The sequence below is a fragment of the Lethenteron reissneri genome, chromosome 24 (genome assembly GCF_015708825.2).
Source record: "Lethenteron reissneri isolate LAM-NWPU_2019-01 chromosome 24, ASM1570882v1, whole genome shotgun sequence".
Taxonomy (NCBI): Eukaryota; Metazoa; Chordata; class Hyperoartia; order Petromyzontiformes; family Petromyzontidae; genus Lethenteron; species Lethenteron reissneri.
Genome location: NC_083802.1, coordinates 8497505 through 8521598, shown reverse-complemented (window position 1 = coordinate 8521598; position 24094 = coordinate 8497505). Strand labels below are relative to the sequence as shown.

General features: G+C 49.4%; 1 protein-coding gene across 8 annotated transcripts in view; it reads right to left on the bottom strand.

Moving 5' to 3' along the window:
- Positions 1-9550: 9550 nt before the first annotated feature.
- LOC133346502 (receptor-type tyrosine-protein phosphatase delta-like) overlaps positions 9551-24094 on the bottom strand; it is a 225848-nt gene continuing 211304 nt past the window's right edge. For all 8 annotated transcript variants that reach the window (XM_061558121.1, XM_061558119.1, XM_061558125.1 and 5 more), the window contains 7 exons: positions 23491-23691; positions 22230-22408; positions 21416-21542; positions 16316-16441; positions 15750-15904; positions 15027-15162; positions 9551-13535 (listed from right to left, as the gene is read on the bottom strand). In XM_061558121.1, the coding sequence (XP_061414105.1) occupies positions 13467-13535; positions 15027-15162; positions 15750-15904; positions 16316-16441; positions 21416-21542; positions 22230-22408; positions 23491-23691 (993 nt within the window). In that variant the 3' untranslated portion in view covers positions 9551-13466. The remainder of the gene's footprint in view (positions 13536-15026; positions 15163-15749; positions 15905-16315; positions 16442-21415; positions 21543-22229; positions 22409-23490; positions 23692-24094) is intronic.

Genomic DNA, 24094 nt, shown 5'->3' with positions numbered 1-24094 from the left:
CTGGGATCCATATTGAACAGAGAGGATCCTCGCATCCAATCAGCTTGCAGTTCTACCAGGTCAGCCTTCGACTCGACTCTGCTTCAGTGATGAGGCACCGAAGCGTCGGAAACTCAGTCTTGACTTTGAACTTTTTTCGCACCGTACGTAGCCAACCGTGCTGAAAATCTGATGAGAGTATATACACTCGCCAGAATGTCGTGTGGCTGATGGGATGTACGCACGTACTGGTTTCCTCTTCTTTTAACGCGGCGGGAGCAGCGATGTAAAAGAGTCGGTCTATTGCCGTCAGGTCATTCATTTAACAGTCGACGACACGAGGAGCCCAGGACAGAACCCAGCGGCGTGATGACCACAATCGCCCCTGCTGCCTGTGTTTGGGTCGTGCCTGTGCCGTTGTTTCTTTGTGCGTGAATGTTCAGTGCCCTGTCTGGATGGATCATCTCGCTGAATCCGCGAAGCCCATTTCATTGGAGCGCGGCCTGGCCGGGAGTCGGCAGGTCAAGAGTTCAAATTCCTGCCGGGGCCACGGAGCCGGCCAGCACCGCCTTGGGTGACGTCAGAATTCAGAATCTTAATTTACACTGCAGGATGAATCCGATGAGCTATAAAGCTCTTTTTCACAGACGTCCAGTAGGCGCACGGGGTAAGAACGTTACAACAACAACCAATACAACAACAACATATCATGGTCGTGCAAAGTACAAGAAAGGTCAACAAGTCACCCAAACACAAATATAACGAAACCATCGCCATCCTACCAGGCAAAGCCCACTGAGCTATTCACTTATTTTACAGAAGCGACCTGGCCACAAATGATAGCTCAACAAAGCGGCCCATCATTTGGACATTAATAATAAGCAGCAAAATCATCTCAGCGGGTGTCCCTCGCTGCCGTCGTGCTGAGCGTGGAATTCGCGGATTTCGCAGCCGAATGTTTTTGCCTGAGCAAGCAGGGAGAGCTGCTGCTGCTGCTGTGTGCATCGTCTCGACTTGCGCACACGCAGCAACGTGTGTGCAAGTCGCGTGTCAAGGCGCCGTCACTGCGCACACACACAGCACTGCGGCCGCAAGGAGGAGCCGAGATTCAGGGAAGATTTCTGAATGTGGGCGGCAGAGAGACGACGACGCGGCAACTGCGGTGGAACGTGCAGGTCGATTTCATCCACTGCTGGATGAAGCCCTCCTCGCACCTTTTGCTCGTGGAGGTTGTTCGACCATACTTCACCACGATGCTCGGTGCGGGTCGGTGAGAGGCTGGGGAGGGGTGCCCAGCACTGGTTCAGTCGGACACCACCCGTCTCAAAGCGGAGCCCGCGTGCACCGACACGCGTTCAGTTTGAACTTTATTCGTGCTAATAGAGAATCCGGTCCCACGAGACAAGTTTCAAGTTTCATGTATTAGGTGTAAGCCCTGTGAGCCATTCGGCTCTTGAATCAGGTGCAACCGCAACAAACAAAAAAACATAAACATGAACAAGAAAACATCTTAAATGTGCAAACAGAAAATCCAAGAAAAGACAGCAAAATATTGCAGAAAAGGCACCGTACACCAACACTGTGTGCAAACATCCCAGTGGGATGCCAGTCAAACAACAACAACAAGCACAAGACAACTTAGATTAAGGCCATCAGTCTAACTCTGTACTACAACAAACAAACGCGCACACCAGTTTAACCCTCATTACGACTCATCAGTAGAGTTGCAGTACTGCTACGGCTTTGTGGCCGCGGGTTTCGTGTCGGCCCTCCCCACTGCCACTCGAGACAAATTCTCCGCGCGCTCACAGCAGCAGCAGCAACAGCAGCAACAGCAGCTCGCTCTCTGTTGTTGAATCGTCGGCTGCGAGATAATTACTCTGAGCGATGGGAGGGGAAGTCGGGGGCAGTGGCGGCGAAGGCACGGAAACCACGCGCCCTTGATGAACACCACATGTGGTGGCTTCTTGACACGCTGCGTCACATCACAAAGATTCCCCCACCCCCGTTTAGCCTTAAAAGACTCTTGGGGCGAGTGCTGTTAGCGAGTACAACCTGTGAAGGTCGGCACATCACACGAGGGAGTGGGGGGGGGGGGGCAGCAGCCACGCCCGGCCGCCTTTGTCTCCCTAGTGGCGATGTTTACTGAGTCGACTTAGAGGAGGCCCCTTGACCGGTTCAAATATTCGCCACTGGTATTGGCCGTGAGCGGGAATCGAACTTGGGCCGCCGGGTTTGATTGCTGCACCACCGCTCTCCACACGCACGCACGCTACACACGCTGTACAACTCCCCAACAACGCACGCCCCCGCCGGTTCTAAGGAGGCCGTTTGACCATACTTCACCACGCTGGTCAGTGCGGGTTGGTGAAGTTGGTGTTGGCGTCGGGACCGGATCGGATACCGCTCGCCACTGAAATTAAACAAAAACACAAAACTCAAGTCGCCGGGTTCATAGCGCAGTGCTCGCCAAATCGCTCTGCCACTACTCCACCAAGATCCACTCGCTTGGGTTGCTTTCCTCTGACTTTCTCTGCCAGATGAATTGATACCGGGGGCTCGGGTGACAACATTCTGTGGCCATGAACGCCAGGCGTGAACGACGAACCGACGATACAAGTTGCATCTGAGTCTCGCTGTCTGTCCTATTCCAGCCGTGGCGTCGCTCCTCTACGAATCTCGAGCACAGATGTTGGAGCCACTGGCATGTGACGACTGACCACCCGCACCCCAGGACTTGAGTTGCACGCGTTTAACCCGCCGAGCGTGTTAATTACAGGGGTTCAATGCTGCTTCCCCCCTCCTCCTCCGCCCCGCGCTGTGTTTACACAACAACACAGCGCCCCCACAGCGGAGGAGGAGGAGACGGCGAGAGGTGAAAGTAGTGGTCTCTCTCTCCGTGTCTCTGTGTGTGTCCTGTCTCTGTGTGTGTCCTGTCTCTGTGTGTGTCCTGTCTCTGTGTGTGTCCTGTCTCTGTGTGTGTCCTGTCTCTGTGTGTGTCCTGTCTCCTTGTCGCTATGTGTCTCCGTGTCTCTGTGTGTGTCCTGTCTCTGTGTGTGTCCTGTCTCTGTGTGTGTCCTGTCTCTGTGTGTGTCCTGTCTCTGTGTGTGTCCTGTCTTCTTGTCGCTGTGTGTCTCTGTGTCTCTGTGTGTGTCCTGTCTCTGTGTGTGTCCTGTCTCTGTGTGTGTCCTGTCTCTGTGTGTGTCCTGTCTCTGTGTGTGTCCTGTCTCTGTGTGTGTCCTGTCTCCTTGTGGCTGTGTGTCTCCGTTTCTCTGTGTGTCTCCGTGTCTCCGTGTCTGTGTGTTTCCTGTCTCTGTGTGTGTCCTGTCTCCGTGTCGCTGTGTGTCTCCGTGTATCTGTGTCTGTTCTGTCTCCTTGTGGCTGTGTGTCTCCGTGTCTCTGTGTCTCCGTGTCTCTGTGTGTCTCCGTGTCTCTGTGTGTGTCCTGTCTCTGTGTGTGTCCTGTCTCCGTGTCGCTGTGTGTCTCCGTGTCTCTGTGTGTGTCTTGTCTCCTTGTCGCTACGTGTCTCCGTGTCTCTGCGGGTGTCGATAGTGATCTGTCTGGAGTGATCTCCGTGCCCCGCGACTCTCGACCCCGGACACCCCCCTCACCCCCCCGCCCCCATATTTCTCACGCTCCACCTGCACCACCTAACACGAACTCGCTCCGTCGCCTCTGTTCCTCAGGGGGTGCCTTGCATCTGACTATTCGGGCTTGGGGAATTAACGCGGAAGCCGCGTGAACAAAATAAAGCAAACAGAGTTGGAATGATGGAGACGGAGCACGAAGAGCAGTGGGGAGCGAGAGACGAGAGGGGGGGGGGGGAAGATGAGAAGGGCAGATGGGGAAGGTGCGACGAGGGAGCAGTAAAGCGAAGGAGGAGAGAGACGCGCGCACGTAATGATGTGAGCAGACGAGAATCTGCCTTCAATTCCAAGAGGGGAAAAATGTGAATAATGTTGGATAGAAACCAATGGGCACTCGTGCTCCCAATACTGGGCTCCGCCTCTAGAGGAGACGCATTGTGCATTGACGGCCCCTTGCCAGTCCACTGCTGGATGAAGACTTCCAACGCCCTGCCAGTCACGTGGGTTGTTTGGCCCGACTTCATGCGGGATAACTTTCAGATATCACTCGCATGGATGTGAGCTGTGGCTGCGAATCAAACTCCAGTCCCCAGCTCACGACGCAGCGCGCTAACCACTGCGCCACCATTCCACCTGCAGAGGTCATGACGGCAATATTTACGAGGATGAATCTGGCTTTCTTTACTCTCACCCTTTTCCACGGACAATGAACAATGTCTTGGAATGTTGGTATTAGCCACAGCGTGTGAGATCCCCTACGAGTGGCCTCGCATTTACACCGAGCCACACGATGTTAAGTCTGCCCACAGTTGATCGACTCAGATGACCGATGATGGTTTTCAGTAAACGGATCGAAATTTGGTCTTGCGGGTCCGATCGTGAGTACGGTACAGTATAGAGCGCTTTCATCAAAGCGCCACCGATCCACTCGTAACCAATTGTGCTCAATCTGTGTTATATCTATAGAGCGTCTTCTTCAACTCAAGGCGCTTGACGTAGCCTACAGAGAGGCGACAGAGAATACTGGTTTAGACGGCAGGGACGCACAAGGGTTGAGGACTGAGTGACTTCGATAGAGGGTTTACTCAGGGATCACGAAAGGGGAGGGGAGGGACGGGAAGGAGTGGAGGGGCGAGGGAAGAGAATCGGCAGCAGAGAAGAGGCGAGGCTTGAAGAGAAGAAACAGAATGAGGTGAAGGAGAGCACCGCTCAATGCACGGGGGAAGTTCATTCCAGGGGTGGGGTGCAAGGAGGAATAACGGAATTGGGCACTGGGAGAAGGGCAGACAGAGAGAATATTTCGATTTAAAGCTTTCGTGACTGCAGGGATTCATCTTCTTGGTTATTTCGGTAAAGTCACGTAGAAGGGAAGTAATACAATAATAAAAATAAAACATAATAAAATTATATAATAAAATGTTTTATTTTTATTCTTTTACTACTTCCCTTCTACGTGACTTTACCGAAAGAACCAAGAAGAGAGAATAGTGTGAACGATGACGAGAGAGGACGTAGGAGGAGACGCGAGAAGCAAGATGAGGTGGGGCAATGTGTGCAGTAGAGACGCACCGGGGCTCCAGTCTCTCTCGCATTTAAATATTTGACCAATTCCTGAGATTAAATCGTGGGGTTTTTTTTTGTCCGTGAGCAGACGCGATTGCCGTTAGAAACCCACCGCTCGCTCACACGAGAGGATAACCCCGTTGGGTTTATAAAAAAAAAACCACAATGAAATGTGTCTCGTGTATTTGTCCCGGGAAGGGAGAGTTCGGCCGCGAGACGCGCGCCCCGGAGGTCACGTGGCGTTGTCACGTGACCCACCCCCTGCCTCCCCACCGCGTGCGGCAGTCGACGCTGAGATCACCATTCGAGAATCCGTTAAAATCTCGGGATTTTATCGTCTCGTTTACATCCAAATGTATTTTTTTTGACTCGCACATTATTTCGATTTAAAGCTTTCGTGACTGCAGGGATTCATCTTCTTGGTTCTTTCGGTAAAGTCACGTAGAAGGGAAATAATAAAATAATAAAAATAAAACATAATAAAATACAATTCTCACGACGTTGTGGCCGAAACGTTGTGAGAATTGTATTTTATTATGTTTTCTTTTTATTCTTTTATTATTTCCCTTCTACGTGACTTTACCGAAAGAACCAAGAAGATGATCACACATTATTGTTAAAAACCAATAAGCACAAACGCAACATTAGCATGACATTTGAATCTGATTTCAACACACGTGCTGTTCTTGATGACGTGCATGTGTCACGAGCGTAAGAATGGATGTCAGTGGATGTGGCTTGGCGCCGTCTCCTCTGCGCCTTCTTCGTTCCGTGCCGGGCTGGCGGCGGTAGGAGGGGGGGGGGCTGCTGGGGTTGGGCCCTGTGCCATCAAATGCCCCTTTGCCCTCCCCCACCCAATTTAATTCTCTTTGGCGGTGCACATCGCTCTTAAAGTGCCCCCCCTCCCATCCCAACCTCGACTGCCCCCCCACCCCCCCTTATCCTGAAGGAGCTAGAGGCGGGCTGATGCCCTCGGCGCAGATTCACGGCACCACCACCACCGCCTCCTCCATCGCTCGAGTTTGGTGTGCGCCGTCGAGGCTTGAGAGGTCGCGGTGAAGGCGGATCTCATCCACGACTTGGCGCGGAGCTCGTTAAAGATGTTCTTAATGTGCGACTCGCCACCTTCCTCTCCACACTTGTGATCGTTTCTCCTGGAATTACAAAAACAAACTCGGACGTCGCGTTGGGCTTTGTTTGGTGACATTGTCTCCCTCCCCCCCTATCTCTTCCCCCACCACGCTTTGTAACACCACTTGTCCGGCTGTCCCCTGATTGTTTCCCGTTCTCTTAATAACCACGAGCGTGTAGTAGCAGTAGTCGTGACTCACGTGTCGAAGTGTTTGTGTGTTCTACATGAAGTCTCGCCCCTTGCCCTGTTATTCCTTCTGTGTGCCCTTGGCACTTGAACAACTTATTTTTTCAATGTTAAAAAGAAAGTGTGCCACTCGGCCGTGGTGTCTGCGCTTTTACAAACCTCGCAGCCTCGCCACCACTTTGTCGCCTCTGAAAACGTCACCATCACCAGCGGCGAATACAGAAACAAACACTTCCCAAGGATGAAGGGCGGCAGACTTGAAATGCCAAACTTTTTTTTAAAGATACAGTTCTTAAAACGACGATCAATGCATTTTCTAAGGGTTATAATTTTTCTGGTAAATACCAATGAAAACGACTGTCGTGGTTTCATGGGGAAGGGATGGCTCCCCACGTTGTGGACGTTCTTTCTCGGGCGCGTTCCGTCCTTTGCCTGCCACTCCAGCGTGAGTCTCGACCACTCGCTGTCGCCACGCGTCCTTCCCGAGCCCCCTTACTTTTCTTATACTTCACCATAACAATAACTCTTAGTATTTAAAAAAAATAGGTTTTACGCTTTCTGGCAACAATACAGATGTTAAGATGTTCAAAAACCAAATAGAAACGTTTTAGAAGGAAGCAAGTCTGCACTAACCACACGTACTTGTGGTGAACATGCAAACACACATGCTGTGATCATCATGCACTATCAGACCATGTATAGCTCGGGGTGAGCAGCTACATTTTTTCATACTTTGATACTGGCAAAAAAAGGGTCCCAGATCTCTTAATATTCACGACCAAATTAAAATACCAGGCCATGCTTGTCGAGTAGCTCTTAACTTTTGATCGTCGTTTGACCGGAGGCGGTTTTTGCTACGATCCAACCATCGTCAACTTCAGGGGGTGTGCGGAAATCCGTCAGGTGGGGCCCCAATGTTTGATTCGTCACGCACCGGTCGCAACCGAGGTTATGAGATATCGCGGGCACTCTTGTCCTGACATCGTTACGCTCACGGTAATTTTCATTTAACATCTAATTGAAAACGCGTTTTATGTAAAATAAACAAATTATCAAACACTGTCGTTGAACCAGAGGTCGCAACCGGGTACCCGATACCCGTACCCTACCCGATACCCGGCTACCCGTACCCGGCCGTGTATCGGGTAGGGTACGGGTACCCGGTTGCGACCCTGGTGCGGCCGGGTACGGGTAAGGAAACAAAACCCGTTTGCGACCTCTGCGTTGAACACATATATCTCATGGTGGCCGTCCAAAGGAGTGTCCAACTCATACCTCTGTCCACCAGGTAGGGTGGGTGGGGGGTGGTGGCAGGCCACCCACTGCTCGCACGCGAGTCACGCTACTGCCAACCAGCGATCTGTGAAGACTGAACAACCCCCGCGCGTGGGCTTGCTGGCAGCTGCTGGGTCCGCGTTCTTGCAAATGCCACGATGGATATTCAGTGCCGATAAGCGGCACTGGCTGCTGTACGGGTTTGCAAATACATAGCGGGCTTCCGAGTTCAAACCCAGATTTTAATTGTTGACTTCGATAAGTGCATGTCGATTTACAGCTAAGGGGGTAATTTTGTTGTTAATACATTCTAACTGTAAACTTTAAAATACAACGTTAAAACAATGATGCAATAGCCGTAGTGTAAACGATGCTTATCCACTCCTCGTGGTGCAGTGGCTGACAATCACTGGCTGTAGCGCGGTCTCCCCGGGTTTAAATCGCCACGTCACACTTTTACTCAAATTAATACAAGTTGGGCAATGCCTCATTACAACATCCGTGAAAACTGCTGGACGTCTGTGAAAAAAAGAGCTTCATAGATTCCTCCGGTATAAATATAAAGATTTTGATTCTACTTTACGTAACGAGTGCGGTGACGTCAATGTCAACACGAGGACGTCATCGCAGCCCAACTCAGCCACGTGGGAGTTGTAGGTCCTGGAGTCCGTGGTTCAAATCCAACTTTTATTGTATTTTTGTTTAAATATACACATTTTTAAACAAAACAAACTGTATCTTCAAAATGACGATTACTTAATAACCAGTACAATGATCACACCCATTAAGCCATTTCGTGTGGGTGTAGTGGATAGCACGGCTACCACAGAGGCTGGCAATACCTGGGTTCGACACCGTCAAGGCACTGGCCACGTGTTTTACAGCAAATCAACTGTCTGTTGAACTTCTTTCGCACCGTACGTAGCAAACCGTGCTAATCTGCGGAGCGGGGGAAGGGCAATCTAAAACATGACTCACTACCAAACAATGGTGTCTAAAACGCAACAAGTGATTTGAAATGATAATCTACAGTGAGAAAACCAGTTGAACATACCCTATTACCTCGTGTCCCCCACCCTTATCCTGTGCTCTCATACCCCCCCCCCTCACGTCCCTCCCCTCTCACCTCGCTCCGTCCCCTTCCATCTCCCCCCTCTCACCTTGCATCCCTCCTCCCCATGCCCTCCCATCCATCTTCTCTCCCCTCCACGTGCTTCTTACCCTCTCCCATTGGCTCCACCCCTCCCCCCTTGCTCCCAACTCCCCATGCTCTCCCAATCGCTCTCCCCACCCCGTGATCGATCTTCTACCCTCCCCGTGCTCCCCTCTCCCAACTCCTCTCCCCTCCAGCAGTCGAGACATCATAGTCTTGATTCTTTCGGTAAAGTCACGTAGAAGGGAAATAATAAAATAATATAGAACAATAGAAATTCTCACGACGTTTCGACTGCAACACAATCATCATCAGGTGTGAAATCCACAGAAAGAAACATTTCTTTCTGTGGATTAATATTATTTTATTATTTCCCTTCTACGTGACTTTACCGAAATAACCAAGAAGATGAATCCCTGCAGTCACGAAAGCTTTAAATCAACATTTAGTCGAGACATTGTCCAAACGCCAGTCACGCGCACCACCGGTGAACACGGTTGTCTCGACAAGGTGCGAAACAAGTCCAACATGCACGCGTTCCCTGCCCTCGTGCTCGTCAACCTTTCATTTCACACGTCACTCGCGGGAGACGGTGACATGCCCAACGATGCCATCACAATTCCCGACGAGCCATGGAGCAACACAAATCCCAAGCACACCAAACGTCAATTTACTGCAGGCCACGATTTCTCTTTATTTCATACAAAATGTACACAACACGTTACTCTGATGTATGCATATTTCTTGTATATATACACAGCTTTTCATATAAATCTGGTTTATGCATCATGATATAATTACAGGCCAGCGTGAAGTTTTCACGCGACATTAATAGGCGCTCGCAAACATGGCTCGTTGCATTCCCGACACGATTTGCGATTTCGGCAGCACGAAAAAAATTACATATGTCCAAAAAGTAACAATGACGGCTGTGTTGATCTATGTCCACAGGGCTTGACAAGTTGTGGTGTGTTTAGTGTTGTCTCTGGGTCGATAGGTGCAGTTTGGTGCGCGTCGGTGGTAATGGCTGTTCCGTCTCTTGAACCCACTTCAATTACCCCATCTCCCCAACCGCGTACAATGTAATATAGTCCATGGTCAATGTTGGGTAAGGGTACCTTTAAAACGTTATCAGCCACAATTACTTGCAACTGGAGGTTTTCAAAGTCACAAAAGTGTAACCCCCAAGTCTAAAGTAGTTTTCAAGCACCGTAATTTGATATATCTGTGATTCATAGTTGAAACATTCAGAGTGTGTCCATGCGTGTAGTGACCATGAGCAGCGAATGTATCCGATTTTGTCCATACGCCAGCAACTAGAAATGCCATTGTTCCATAACAAAGCCGGAATCCCGACAGGAGTATTCCAGTTAATTACTTTCACGATTCCTTCATTCAAATGCCTATGGTATTGGATCTGACTGGGCGTGGTATCACTGTCATTAGACCGCTAGAGTCACAGTCTGAAGGTTGCGAGTTTAAGCATCAGTTGGGGTCGGTCTCCGCCTGTAGGTCTCTGGGGTTTACAAAACGAGTACTGTAATTATTTAGTCAGAAGTCGACAATCGCCATATGCTGTTAAACTGGGCCGCAGTGATGTCTATTGTCTACAACTGGCTCATATGGCCACAAAGATCAGCAACTGCCCTATCGTGTCCGTTTGAGCATTGAAACAGCGACTTATCAAAAAGCCAATTTAAGCTCAGAAATATAATCTCTACGCTATGACCGTCGTAGGCTCTGCAGCATCAACTCTATGCATGTTCACTAATGTCCTTGCATGAACCCAAGTGCTAACAATAATTTCCCCCATTTAGATGTTTGGAAGGAATAAAATAAAAATGAAGAGTAATCATCCAGTACACATCAAATCACGGTAATCTGACCACAACCTGAAGTCGAGTATTAATTAATAAGAGGATTACTGATACTTGCATTTGGTCATCTGAATACAGTAACACATTACTCCCAAACACTGTCGATGGCTCACACGGTAAGCCTGACTGGGAATGAATCGTTCCCCGATGATTAGGGGTGTAAGGTGACGTCATTACCGTACACTCTTAGCATAGAGCGCATCAATATATCAATGTATATAAACGTATCAATAGCAATCATAGTACCACTATGTTAAGATCAATAAGTAATGTAACATACAGACATTGGCACAAAGGAGAGATAAACTGAGCAATGAGTGAGATTGGCTGCGGTGAGTGTTCAAGGTGGCGGAAGGGGAGTTAGTGGGAGCGTGAGTGTAGTCGTTAGGGCACTGCGCTACGAAGCTGCCCACCCCAGTTCGATTCCCACTCATGGTCTCAACACCAGTAACGATTATAACCGTTATCTGAACCGATCCCGGTCTCTCCCCTTGGTTGACTCAGCCTCAAATGAGTACTTGGTGTGATGTGTAAACATCGCCACTTTGGATACAAAGGCGGTCGGGCGTCGTGTTGGCGACCCCAAAGCGCTTTTCCCAGAAGTCTGTTAAATGCTGTACGGGGGATCTTTCTCTCTATTCAGGTGGCAGACGGGTGAGAGAATGGGTGATCGTGCGAGCCAGCGAGCGGGTGAGTGAACGCATTTGCGTGTGGGGGTAAGTGGATGAGTATGGAAAGCCTACGAATCCACTTAAAGGCGCCAAAGTTGAAACAAAAAATAGATATCACATTAACACAGCACTTGTATCCCATTGGCTGATTGAAGTCACAAGGTAGGAAGGCATTCGTATTCACATGGCTTATCTGGGTAAGTGGGGGCAAGGTGTTGTTTGATGGTACGGAGGATTTTTCGAGTGGGAGGGAGAGGTGTGATGGATTTAACAGTCTTTCCCACCCATTTGTACCCCATCTTGATCACCCGACACTAACCTCCCATCAAGGCTGGTCTCATAAGGGGCCATCCATTTAGTAAGCAAAAATCTGTCAAAACTTGACCCCTCTCCCCTCCCTGTACGCACGCGTACTTTTTAACCCCCCCCCCCTGAATCCTATAGAACGGCCGATATTTAATCCACGCATACACGATCATGGATGAATAATATTAACGTGTTTAAGCAAACAGATAGTCCACCGCCGGACGATGTAAGTCAGTTTGAAGGCCAATGTAGACAAATTATATTATCGAGGCTTCATCCCCCAATCCCCCCGTCTCCTATGCGTACGCACATTGTCAGTAGAGCCCCCATACGCAAGCGTACGCATTTGGGTTACCCCCCCCCCTCCATGGGTAGGTACTAAATGGATGGCCCCTAAGCGTACAGTCTACGATGGTGTCTGGAAGCGGAGTGCGCACAGTCTGCAGTGGAGCAATTAAATCATTGCTCTGAAGTTTGCGCGGTTATTTGAGTGCACAACTGGCTGGCTGATTGTGTAAGTGGGTAAATAGGAAAGGCAGTTGGTAACTGGGTAGGTGAACGAGTGAAGGCATGGTTGATGAAGTGTGAGAGGTTGAGTGTGGGTTAGTTACCTGAGTTTAAGTGTGGCAGTCGTTGAGTGGGTGGGTGTTTTTGGAGCTTATTGTGTGTGAGCATGTGTACGTGTAGATTTATATGCGTGCGTATATGAGTCTATTTATTTTTGCTTGAGTGATTTCCGGGTCCCCTGACCACCTGCTCACAATCATTACAGACCTCGTGATTTTGGGCAGGCCCAGACGAAGCTACATGGCCAAGAGCCAGAGTTATTTCCTGTGCACCAGGTTGCAACGGAGCTCTCCTCTGGCCCCCACACTATTTTACACCTTTTTCATAGTGTAGTTTGAATGCCTTCCAATTTAGTACCAGTGCGATTTTCATCTGGTGCAGATACCGTGGGAGACTGATGGATGCCTTGGTGTTATCAAGACAAGTGTTGCCTTCTGGTTAACTGTGTTATGTAAGCTGATGACCTCATTATTGCTGTCCATTTTGAGAATATAAAGAAGTAAAGACCTTAAAACTAAACCTGGCGATGGATATAACGGGTGTGGCCTCACCATCAGTGTCACCGAAACAATACTCCCACTCGGGCGCTTTGTGTCATCAAACACTTGTGACAATGTGTGTAAGCTCTCTGGGCATGTTGCTCCACACAAGGCTTCGGGATGTCTCGGCCACAACGATGTCCCGTCTCCTCTTTGCAGAAACACCTGCGCTGGCTTAAAATATTTAGTCTGGCCTGCCCACAGTTCATTCTGGGAGCTGAGTAGACTTGGAGGGAGTTTGGAAAAGATGCTACTGGGCAGTGTGAGCAGCTAACCTCCAGCAACAATTCAAGCTGACTTTGCGAGGAGTACAGATGGTGCATCTGCCATCCACCCTAGCCAGTTAACCCATATCATCTGGGTCTGTGTGGTGATCTGCTCGAGAACTGGTCACTTCACGTGGCCTCAAAGTACAATTCGACTGACACAAGTGCCATGGTGACATCATTGCCACTAAATGATGAATGTCAGCGATTAGAATTGTTATGCAAGTGTATTTCTCTGTACTTGTGTATTGCGTGCGTGTGTATGCAGAACATGTGCGTGTGTCTACATGTTTGACTTGTGTGTGTGTAATTGTTTGAGCGTATGTATAATTGCGTCATGCTGTTTGTGTGCTGTGTGTGACTGTCTACACGGTGTAGTGATCAAAACTTCCCAGATATTCAAGGGCAGCACGGTAACAGAATTGGTACTGATCCTGGAGACAGAGGGGCGACACAAAGAGACAATGAGACATGTGACAGAGTTATCAATGTGTATACATTATGTAGACAGTAAAACCTTGGATTGCGAGTAACTTGGTCTGCGAGTGTTTTGCAAGACTGAGCAACATTTTTAAATAAATATTAATTTGATAAACGAGCGAGGTCTTGCAATACGAGTAGTACGTATACACTTTGTCTGCCGAGCGTCACGTGATCACAACTGATGTACGAAGTGCTTTGATATACGAGTGCTTTGGATTACAAACACGTTTCCGGAACGAATTATGCTCGCAATCCAAGGCTTTACTGTATATGCGTATGCATGTGATTTACGCAGAAGCAGCAGGAACAAAATAATTTGAAGGTGGGGTAGGCACAGGATGAGAGGCATAAACTAAACAATAAACTATTTTTATTTTACCAGATAAGGACCACAGAGGTATATAGCAGCCAAATCCTCTAAAAGCATGTTGATTCTAAATGTGGAGGGAAAAACTGTAGGACCTGGAGAAAAATCCACGCGACCACGGGGAGAACATGCAAACTCCAAATATATTGGCGTTGAGGTCAAACCCACGACCTCCTGTATACCAGGCGAGGTAGTTAACATCTGGCCACCACGGCGGCCTAGGGGGCAGGGTCACTACAAACAGAGCCGTCTCAATGCTCAGTGGGGTTCTTGTGCTAATGGGGTGGAAGGGACCTACAAAGCGACTCAAAGAAAGACTTAGAAAGAAACGGAAATCGTGGCAGACACAGAGAGCAACATGAGGATAGACAGAGTCAGGGAATTAAATAGACACGGGGAGAGACAGTAAAAAGGAGTTGAACACAGAGATTGTAGAGATGCAGAGAGCTGAAGAGAAACAAAAAAGAGAGATAAAGCGACAGGATTGGCGACAGACAATAACATGGAGAGAAACACTTGACATTTTAAGGGTCCATAAATGACTGTTGGCCCTCTGCCATGCACTGGTTTTGCATGGTTAGAGATCGCTCTGTATGTAGCTAGAGACGGCCATGGCTAACAGTAACGTTAGCCATGGTCAGGAATCAAGCTTAGGTCAGACGTTTATAGAGCAGTGCACTAACCACGGCGTCACCGCTCCACCCAGCGAATGCATTAACCTCTGAGCTACCATTCCTTACAAATGCATGGTATACAGTTGTAATGAGTGGTAGCTCAGTGCTCTGTGCACTGTGCTATAAACCTTGGTGCGACTCCTGGCCATGGATACCACCATGGAATGTGCTACCTGTTATAGGACTCCCCTAGGTCAACTCAACCTTAAATGACAATATCGTGTGCTCTGTGAACTGGAAAGGCAAAGGTGTTGGCTATGCCACAACCCTTTCGTGTGCTGTACCAGCCTTAATACGTTCCTGCGAACAGCACTTGTCCCAACAGTTTTTCAGACTAACCACGGGGGGACCACCTTCCTCTGCGTCTACGTGTATGTACATAGTGTGTGTGTGTGTGTCACCTCGGTCTGCACCATGCCCGGCCTCTGTGTCCTCATCATCTTCACTGTCTGGAAGAGGTCGAGGAGCCCTTCGTAGCGCATGCGCTCCAACACGACGCTCAGGGCGACGAAGACGCCTGTGCGGCCCACACCAGCACTGGGCACACGCAAACAAAGACAAAGATCCCCCGTATAGCCTTTAACAGACTGTAGGGGCAAGTGCTGTTAGAGAGCACATATGAAGGCCGGCGCAACACGCGAGGTGGGTGGCCAGCACCACGCCTGACCGCCTTTGTCTCCCTAGTGGCGACGTATACACACCGCACCAGGTACTCATTTGAGGCCGAGTCGAGTTAGGGGAGGCCCAGGACCGGTTGGCTGGGTTCTGTGGGCTTAAGTAATACAGTCTTGGAGCATACAGGACTTGCCGACCACCGGTACCAGCGGTGTCAAGATCAGGCTCTGTGGAGGAGCAATGCTCCCAGTAATGAGCAAGGTGCTGGGTGGGATAAAAAAAGCACAGCAAATCGGCACAGTGGGAAACACAGGTGGTGCATCTGCCAGTCATCCCGACAGTGAACCCATAACGCACGGGTCTCTCTCGTGACCTTCTGCAAATGAGGCTTTGATATTTCACGTGGCCGCAAAGTGCACCTAGCATGGCACAAGCGCTATGGTGATGTTACCATGAATGGGGGATACTGCTGCTGTAGTGCATGTGCGCGCGTGTGCTGCTTTGGGCACCTGCAGTGCACCGTTATTGGCCCCTCCTGTCCAAACTGCTCCTTGGTCTTGTGCACCTGCCCTATGAAGTCGATGAACCCCTCCCCAGACCGGGGCACACCCTGCTCCGGCCAATCCGTGAACTGGAACTGACGGACGGTGCGAGACTGCCCGTCCTGGAGACGTGGAGAAACATCCAGTACACACGTGACAATATTTACATGTGACAGGATCCATTTGCCCATCTGTCAGTGAGGTTAGTCGCATCATTCACTTCAGTAGTTTTCATCATACAGGGTCCAGTAAGGGCTCATTGTTGAAGGTGAGCTATGTACCACCTTCAGGCGAGGTCACTAAAACCATGATTTAGGAATACACAGTGATGGGAAAGGATAGGGCCTATTGTAGTGGAAGGCCAATGAGGGTGGGTTGGTGGGTTGAGTGAAGCAGTGAGTGAATGATTCAGTGAATACGTGTGCAAGTGAATAACGTGTGAAGGAGTCACTCGAGTAAACAAGTGAAGAAGTGAGTGAGCGAATGAGTCAATGTGTGAGTCAACGAGTTGTGTGAGTGAGTGAACAACTTACCCTCGCATCTGTGACCTTAAACTCTCTCAATACGTATTGAGGCATCTTGTACTCGGCCATGGGATCAACCACAAAATACTGATAACGAGCAGAGCGTTCGGCTGGCCAGTACTGGTGACATTTCTCCTGCAGGGTACACGGAAACAAGCAGACGACACGGAGCCAAGGGGTCACAGAGATATACAGGCTCATGCAAGAAGACGGGGAACACATGGGGGACACGTGGACAAATGTCAGGCTTAAAAAATATATAATGTACCAGGTAAGGCCCACTGGGCTACACAGTTATTTTTCAGAAGTGACCTGGCCACAAATTATAACTCGACAAAGTGGCTCATCACGTGGGAATTGACAACAGATAAATACTCTAAACGCATGATTCTAAATGCGGAGGGAAAAACCGGAGGACCGGGAGAAAAATCCACGTGAGCACGGGGAGAACACGCAAACTCCAAATATACAGCAGCGTCAGGTTTGGAATAGAACCCACAACCTCCTGTATACCAGGCGAGATAGTTGAACTTTCACCACCATGGGGTGCATGGATGGACAGCAAGGAGATGGACGGACAGGAGATGGGAAAGAGGGGGACACACGGGGAGTCGAGAGACATGGGGAAGTATGGGAATGTGAGCAGACAGACAGTGTGGGTGCAATGTGATAATCAGGTAGGTGCAGACAATCCTACGACTGCTTTGGTTTAAGCATGTAATACAATTGTAGCATGCACTGTTTGTTACTTTTAGGAGCTTCACTTGCATCAAGGCAATTATATACTGGTAGATGTTTTTTTTTATCCGCATATTTGATACAAATACGAGGTATGTATAAAGCTGTAGCACTTGACATTCCGAGATGAAAGTCACAAGCCGTACGCAGCTCTCACAAAATCGTTACTGGACAACTCTTGGAATGTCTAAGTGCGGTTTTGATCTCATTTCACAAGGTGCTAAAAGCAAAGGAGACGAAGTCCATTGCTGCTCCTTTTGTTTGTAGAAATCACCTTTCCACAAGAAATAGGTGTTCCTTTGACAGTGTTCAGCTAGTCGTGGGATATCTTTGGCTAAACCTGTGTTAAAATAATATATATTTTAAATGCATGCCTATACAGGGCACTATACTTCAATAGGGTTTACCTTTGGGGCTATTATAGTCCACACGATCGACATGAAGTACAATGACAAGAACAATGCGCTTGCAAATGTGCATACATAACACTGTACGTGGATTACCACAGAAATAACACAAACGGCAATGGATACCCATCGTAATGTTTCATTAATCCTCCCGCCACTCCGCACAAGAAGAGCACACAAGCATTGTCATCACATCTACCCCTCTCCTATTTCATCTGGATAAAATCATTAGACCATCTCGTGTATCTCATCATACGCCATCTCTCTCCTGTATCCCCTCTTGAACAAACATCTCTCCGAGCTTCACTCGTCTATCCCATTCATCATACATATTTCTTATCTCTTCTGTCTCTTCTTTCTTGTGCCACTTCATCTGCATCACAAACCTGCATCTCTTCTGTAACATCGCCGCATCTCTCTCCTCCATTTACGTATCTCTTCCGAGATAATTTCATTCAAGATCCATCTTGCATCTACATCTCTCCCATATCTCACATCGCACTCCAGCTCCTCGTGTCTGGGTCTCTGCTCCCTCTATTCACTTAATCTCTTATCTTACGTCTGCATCACTCTTTTCATAGCTTACTGCATGTCATCTCACTACATCGTCTCGAACGCTTGTTTGCGTCGCTGTTCTAACACTGTATCTCTCACCTAAATCATCTTTCTCACTGCATCTGCGTAGTCTCCTCTTCATTGAATGCATCACGTTTGTCTCTCACCTGTCTCTTGTCTCAATGCATTTATTATTCATATTTTGCAGATCAGTTTCTTCTGTATAATATACTGTACTACATTACATATATATTTTTAAAAAAGTTCACTACTTGCCTCTGGATCCAGCCGGAAATCTAATTGGGCATTTGGATTTCAGCCATAAAGCAAAAAGTGCTATTCCATGCACCTCTAATATAGGTTTATACACGTGTATGGGACCCTTTTTGGCAGTATCAAGAGCATGAAACAATTACGAGGCTTAACCCTTTTAGGAAAGAATTTCCAAACATCAGAAAAGGTACCTATCACGAGGTCTCAAGTCTGCATTAAACACACATGTGGTATAACATGCAAACAAATATGCTTTGATAATGTATGTATTGTCCTTGAAACTGATTGGCCTACATTATACGTATGTCTTTATACGTGTGTGTAAACGTGTGCGTGTGGTCCGGCAAAGCAACCCCCTACCTCCTCGTGGTGCCAGACGGACAACGCTGTCGTGGGCAGTGCCGTGGGGGGAGGGCCAATTCCTATTGGCCTTTCCCCTCATGGCTCTAAACAGGTGCAAGGGGCTGGTAACCCCTCCACCTTCAATGAATCACCACTAAACCAAGACCACAAAATTTAATAAATAAACTTGTGCCGGAGGCCCCGGGGGGACAGGCGTCTATGACGTCTCCTGGCCAAACCCCATTTGGCAGAGCCAGGAGACTGAATCTTTACCCTCGGGGCTCCTCCAGCAACAACAACAAACCACTACGTGTGGCCACGTGGAATGTTCGAACGCTCACTGCGGAGGAGAGACTGCCACTCCTCTGTCGGGAGCTGGACCGGTACCGCCTGGATCTCTATGGTATTCAGGAGGTCTGGTGGACCGGCTCTGACTCCTGCCACCATGAGGGGTGGACTGTCCTCTGCTCGGGGCAGGAGACTGCCAAACAAGGTGTGCCTCTTCTTCTGAATAAAATAATGAAGGAGGCGTGGGAGCGTGGCGGTGAGGTGTGGGAAGCTGTAAGCCCCAGGCTACTTTGGGCTCGCCTTCCCATCAACCAGGGGCGAGGAGTGGTGGTCGTGGTTACTTATGCCCCCACTGAAGACGAACATCCGTGGAGGGATGCAGGCAAGGCCGATGAGTCAGATGCCATCTATGACCTGTCACAGGTGCTATCTAAAGTGGCCCGTTGGGAGAGAGTCATCTTGTTGGGTGACTTCAATGCCCGAGTTGGTCATGATGCTGGCACCTGGTCTGGAGTAATTAGAATGCATGGGCCAGATCAGCTCAATAACAACGGCAGGATGATGCTAGATTTTTGTGCAGCCCATGGGCTTGTAATTACCAACATGCTGTTCCGGAATCGGCACATCCACACCACATCATGAATGCATGCCGAGTACAAGCAAGAACATCTGCTCGACTACATAGTGACGGAACAGCGGATGTGGGCCCATGTCCTTGACACCAGGACCTACCGTGGAGCTGATCTACCCACTGACCATCGACTTGTCATCTGTAAGATGTGCCTGACATTCTTCCACTCCGGTGGTGGGTGTACACCCAGGACCCCATTCAAACCCTTAGTGGCATGGTCTCAGCTAGCTAATTAAAGTTGCAAGCGAGAATTTCATCATCGCTTGCGGCTGGGGTTGGCATCATCCCCCACTCCTCCTGATGTCGAGGGGAAATGGGCGAGATTTAGGACTGTGACTCATGCAGCTGCAATGGCTGCTTTGGGTACACGGTCCAGACCTCCCCAGAGACCTGGCTGACAGAGGAGGTGTTCAAGCTGGCTGAGAAAAAGCGACAGGCCCACTCTCATCGGCTACAGCATCCCACGTCGGAGAATGAGGAGGCTTACCGCAGCCTTCGCTCGGAGGTTCGGAGAGCCGTAATGCGCTGCAAGGATGGGTGGTGGTCGCGGGTTGCTGAGGAGATGGAGTCTACCTCAGTGGCCCGTGATCACAAATCCCTCTTTAATTCCATGAAAAAAGTAACCTGCAGCACCACACCTATTACCACCATTAGGGGAAAAATGGTGATCCAATCTCTGACCCCCAGGTGAGGTCCTGGGGGAGGGGAAATCCCTCACCCAGGAAAACAACGTGGGACAAAGTGGGGATGACCCTGCTGAGGCTGCGGTGCCTCAAACATTGGAAGAAGTCATCCCCTGTGAGTGGCTGACTGAGGTGCCATCGGTTGAGGAAGTACTGAAGGCGATCTAGAGTCTGAGACCAGGAAAGGCACCGGGCAGAGATGATCTCCCAAGCGAAATGCTGAGGGAGGGTGGCGTTTGTGCACAGACTGCCCTACATGACATCATAACAACAGTCTGGACCACTGGACGGGTTCCGCAGGATTGGAAGGATGCCCTGGTGGTCCCCCTCTTTAAGAAGGGGGACCGCACAAACTGTAACAACTACAGAGGTATCTCACTCCTCAGTGTGCCGGGAAAGGTCCTAGCAAGGATTATTCAACATCGCCTTGCTAGGCACGCTGAGGAGAGGCTTCCGGAGCCCCAATGCAGTTTTAGGAAAGGGAGGTCCTGCACAGATGCCATATTTTCTGTCCGTCTGCTACAGCAGAGGTATAGGGAATTACAACAAGACCTACATCTCTGCTTTATTGACCTGGTTAAGGCCTATGATACCATCAGTAGGCCTGGGCTCTGGGTTGTTCTTCGTGCCTTCGGAGTCCCTGACCCTCTTGCTCATTAAGGACTTTCATGATGGTGAGCGGGACCCGGGTAAAACTACGTGGCCGAGAGTCAGAGCCATTCCCTGTTCACCTTGGGGTGCGACAGGGATGTCCTCTGGCTCCCACATTATTTAACATCTATTTCGACCACATAGTTCGTGAAGCCTTCAATAGCTGTACCGGAGGAATTTGCCCTCCAACAACAACGGAGGGGGAAGGAGTGACACCAACAACGAGCGGAGCGCCGGGTGACTAAAGCACAGCAAGTTTGCACAGTAGGGGGCACACGTGGTGCATCAGCTAGTCGTCTCAGTCAGTCGACCTGTGGCATCTGGGTCTGTCCCGTGACCTCCTGCCAGCGGGCGTTCGACACTTCACGTGGCCTCAAGGTGCACATAGCCTGGCACAAGCAGTCGTGGTGACGTCACCGCCACTTAGTGGCGAATGGCGGTTGTTGTTGTTGTGCATATACGTGTGTGTTTATACGTGTGCGTTCATACGTGTGCATTTATACATGTGTTTATACGTGTGCAGATACACATTCTCATGTACCCGCCCCATCTCTCTCAGCTTGGTCAGCATCACAACGATGGTTGAATTTTGCTCCCAAAGCATTCTCCACAAGTCCTCTGTGGTCTCTGGAAGGGGCCCTTGTGTTGCGATGTAGGCCCTCTGCTGCCTGCAGGACAGGGAAACAACCATCAGAAAACCCACATAGAACAATCATTAATCTAATGCGAGAATAAAGCTTCTACTAGCATGACATCAGAGGCATGTCTGTTGACAGAGTTGATCAAAAAGTTCGCATTACAACTGCGTATGTTTCCGCGATTGTGCTGTATGGCTCTCCGATGCGTATCCAGGTTGTAAAGCGTGTTGTGGTGTTGTTGTGTTGTTTGGAATGATGTCTGACATTCAGCTCAATGTGCCGGAAGGTTCTTTCAAGAACTGAATTCAGTTACGTTAGTATTTCTATCAGAGAGGTGTATCAATCGTATGCAGCGTGGAACACGGATTTCATGATCATCCTCCATGTTAGCGAGATGTTAACTGCCTCGCCTGGTATACAGGAGGTCGTGGGTTCAATCCCGACCCTGACGCCTGTATATTAGGAGTTTTGCATTTTCTCCCCGTGGTTGCATAATCATCCACTTTGTTGAGCTATAAATTTTGGCCAGGTCACTTCTGAAAAAGAGCTAGACAACTCAGTGGGGCTTCCCTGGCAACAAAAAAAAAATTAGAAGTTTTTTTATAGATCTGAACAAAATTTGGTTTGTGGCTTTTCCTCATTCACAGTGACATCTCTGTATCGAATGTTGTGAGCGGCGTCGTCGTGCTTGTGCGTGCGTGCGTGCGAGCGGGAGACCGGTATCCATCGATGTAGCTGGCGTTGATGTAGTCGGATCCCTGGGTGCCCCGGATTGCCTGCAGCGCCACCCGGCTGCTGTCAGGCGGAATCACTGTGAGCAGGCGATTCTTGAGCTTGTTGCACGGCAGCGCCCCCGACGGCGCTGTGCTCACCCGCAGCTTGGACATCTGCAGGCGCTGGACAGGTGAAAGAAAAGGTCGGATAAGGGGAGCATGTCGGAGAAGGGAGGCAGAAGACGGGAGAGGGAGAAATGAGGAGAGGAAAACGGAGAAATGAGGAAAGAGAAGGAAGATAAATAACATTATTTATGCATGTATGTGTACAGCTTGCATACACGTGAACAGCATGTACATTCCCATACACTTGTGTGTGTGTATGTTTGTCACCTTTTTGGGGAGCGGTAGTTTTGCGGTTAGCATGCTGTGCTATGAACCTGGAGGGCAAAGTTCGATTCCCGCTCACGGCCAACACCAGTGATTAGTATTTGAACCGGTCCTGGGCCTTCCCGAGGTCGACTTCGCCTAAAGTGAGTACCTGGTGCAATGTGTTAACATGGCCACTTGGGAGACAAAGGCAGCCGGGCATGGTGCTGGCCACTGACCCCCTCGTGTACCGTGCCGGCCTTCATATGTGCTGCTTGCTAACAGCACTTGCCCCAACAGTCTGTTACAGGTTATATGAGAGATCTTTATCATCTGGGCAGTTCCAATGATTTTGGATGTACATTTCAGATGCAAAAATATGTGGCTCATCTTGAGTATAATCAACAAGTGTTTTTTTTTACTTGGGCATAATGTCAATCAAGACTGAGATTCAGACAAAAATCATTTGCCTACCATTCTTGATAAGCGAGAAATCCTCATAAAAATACCACGGTGGTGGACGTACTCAGACCAAATTATTATTTACATCCAGGCCGGGATGCTGATGGTGCATTCATTGCCATGTACGTGTCAAACTATTGACTCATTCAATATCTATGCCAAATGTTTTAAAAACATAATTACCTTAAAAATACTACCCACTATGCATTGCCATAGTATTTTTGGCATGGCGTGGGGGGGGGGGGCCTTGTAGACACAGGATCTGAGCCTCTCCTGCCACATGGGGGGGGGGCCCCCCTTCAGCCCATAGCCCCCCGGCGCAGCTGCACGACCTGCACTCTCGACAGCGAAGCTCCACCACTGCTAATGTGCAAATCACCACGATGGCTTTGCAAGGTTGAGGGTGAGGCTGAGCGAGCTGTAGGGCTGCCCACCTGGAACTCGAGGTGGAGCCCCGTGGTGCGTGGCTCCGTGTGCGACACGCTCTGGCTCAGCCGCTGAAGGTGAGCGTGCAGGGAGCGGGCGGGCGTCTCCGTGCAGCCACTCGACACCGCCTCCACCAGCGCCGTGTGCACAAACGCGTACTGCTCCTCCGTCTGCACCATGTAGTTGCGCTGGGCTCGCATGCAAGTCACCTGCAAGCATGCAAACACACACACACACGTACTGACAAATGAGACAAAGATCCCCCCGTGTAGCCTCTAACAAGCTATTGAGGGAGGTGCTGTTTGCGAGTACCTAAGGAGGGCGGCATGGCACACGAGGGGGTGGCTGGTCAACACTACACCCAACCGCTTTTGTCTCCCCAGTGCTGATGTTTACACACAGCACCAGGTATTTATTTAAGACTGAATCGACCTAGGGGAGGCACACGACCGGTCAAGATATGTCACCGGTGCTGGCTGTGAGCAAGAAATGAACACGGGTCACTGCGTTTGTAGTGTGGTGTGTTAACCACGATGCTACCTCTCCCCACAACGTACAGAATACACACATACACCTACATGCACATATACCTCTAAATACAAACTAGCGGTG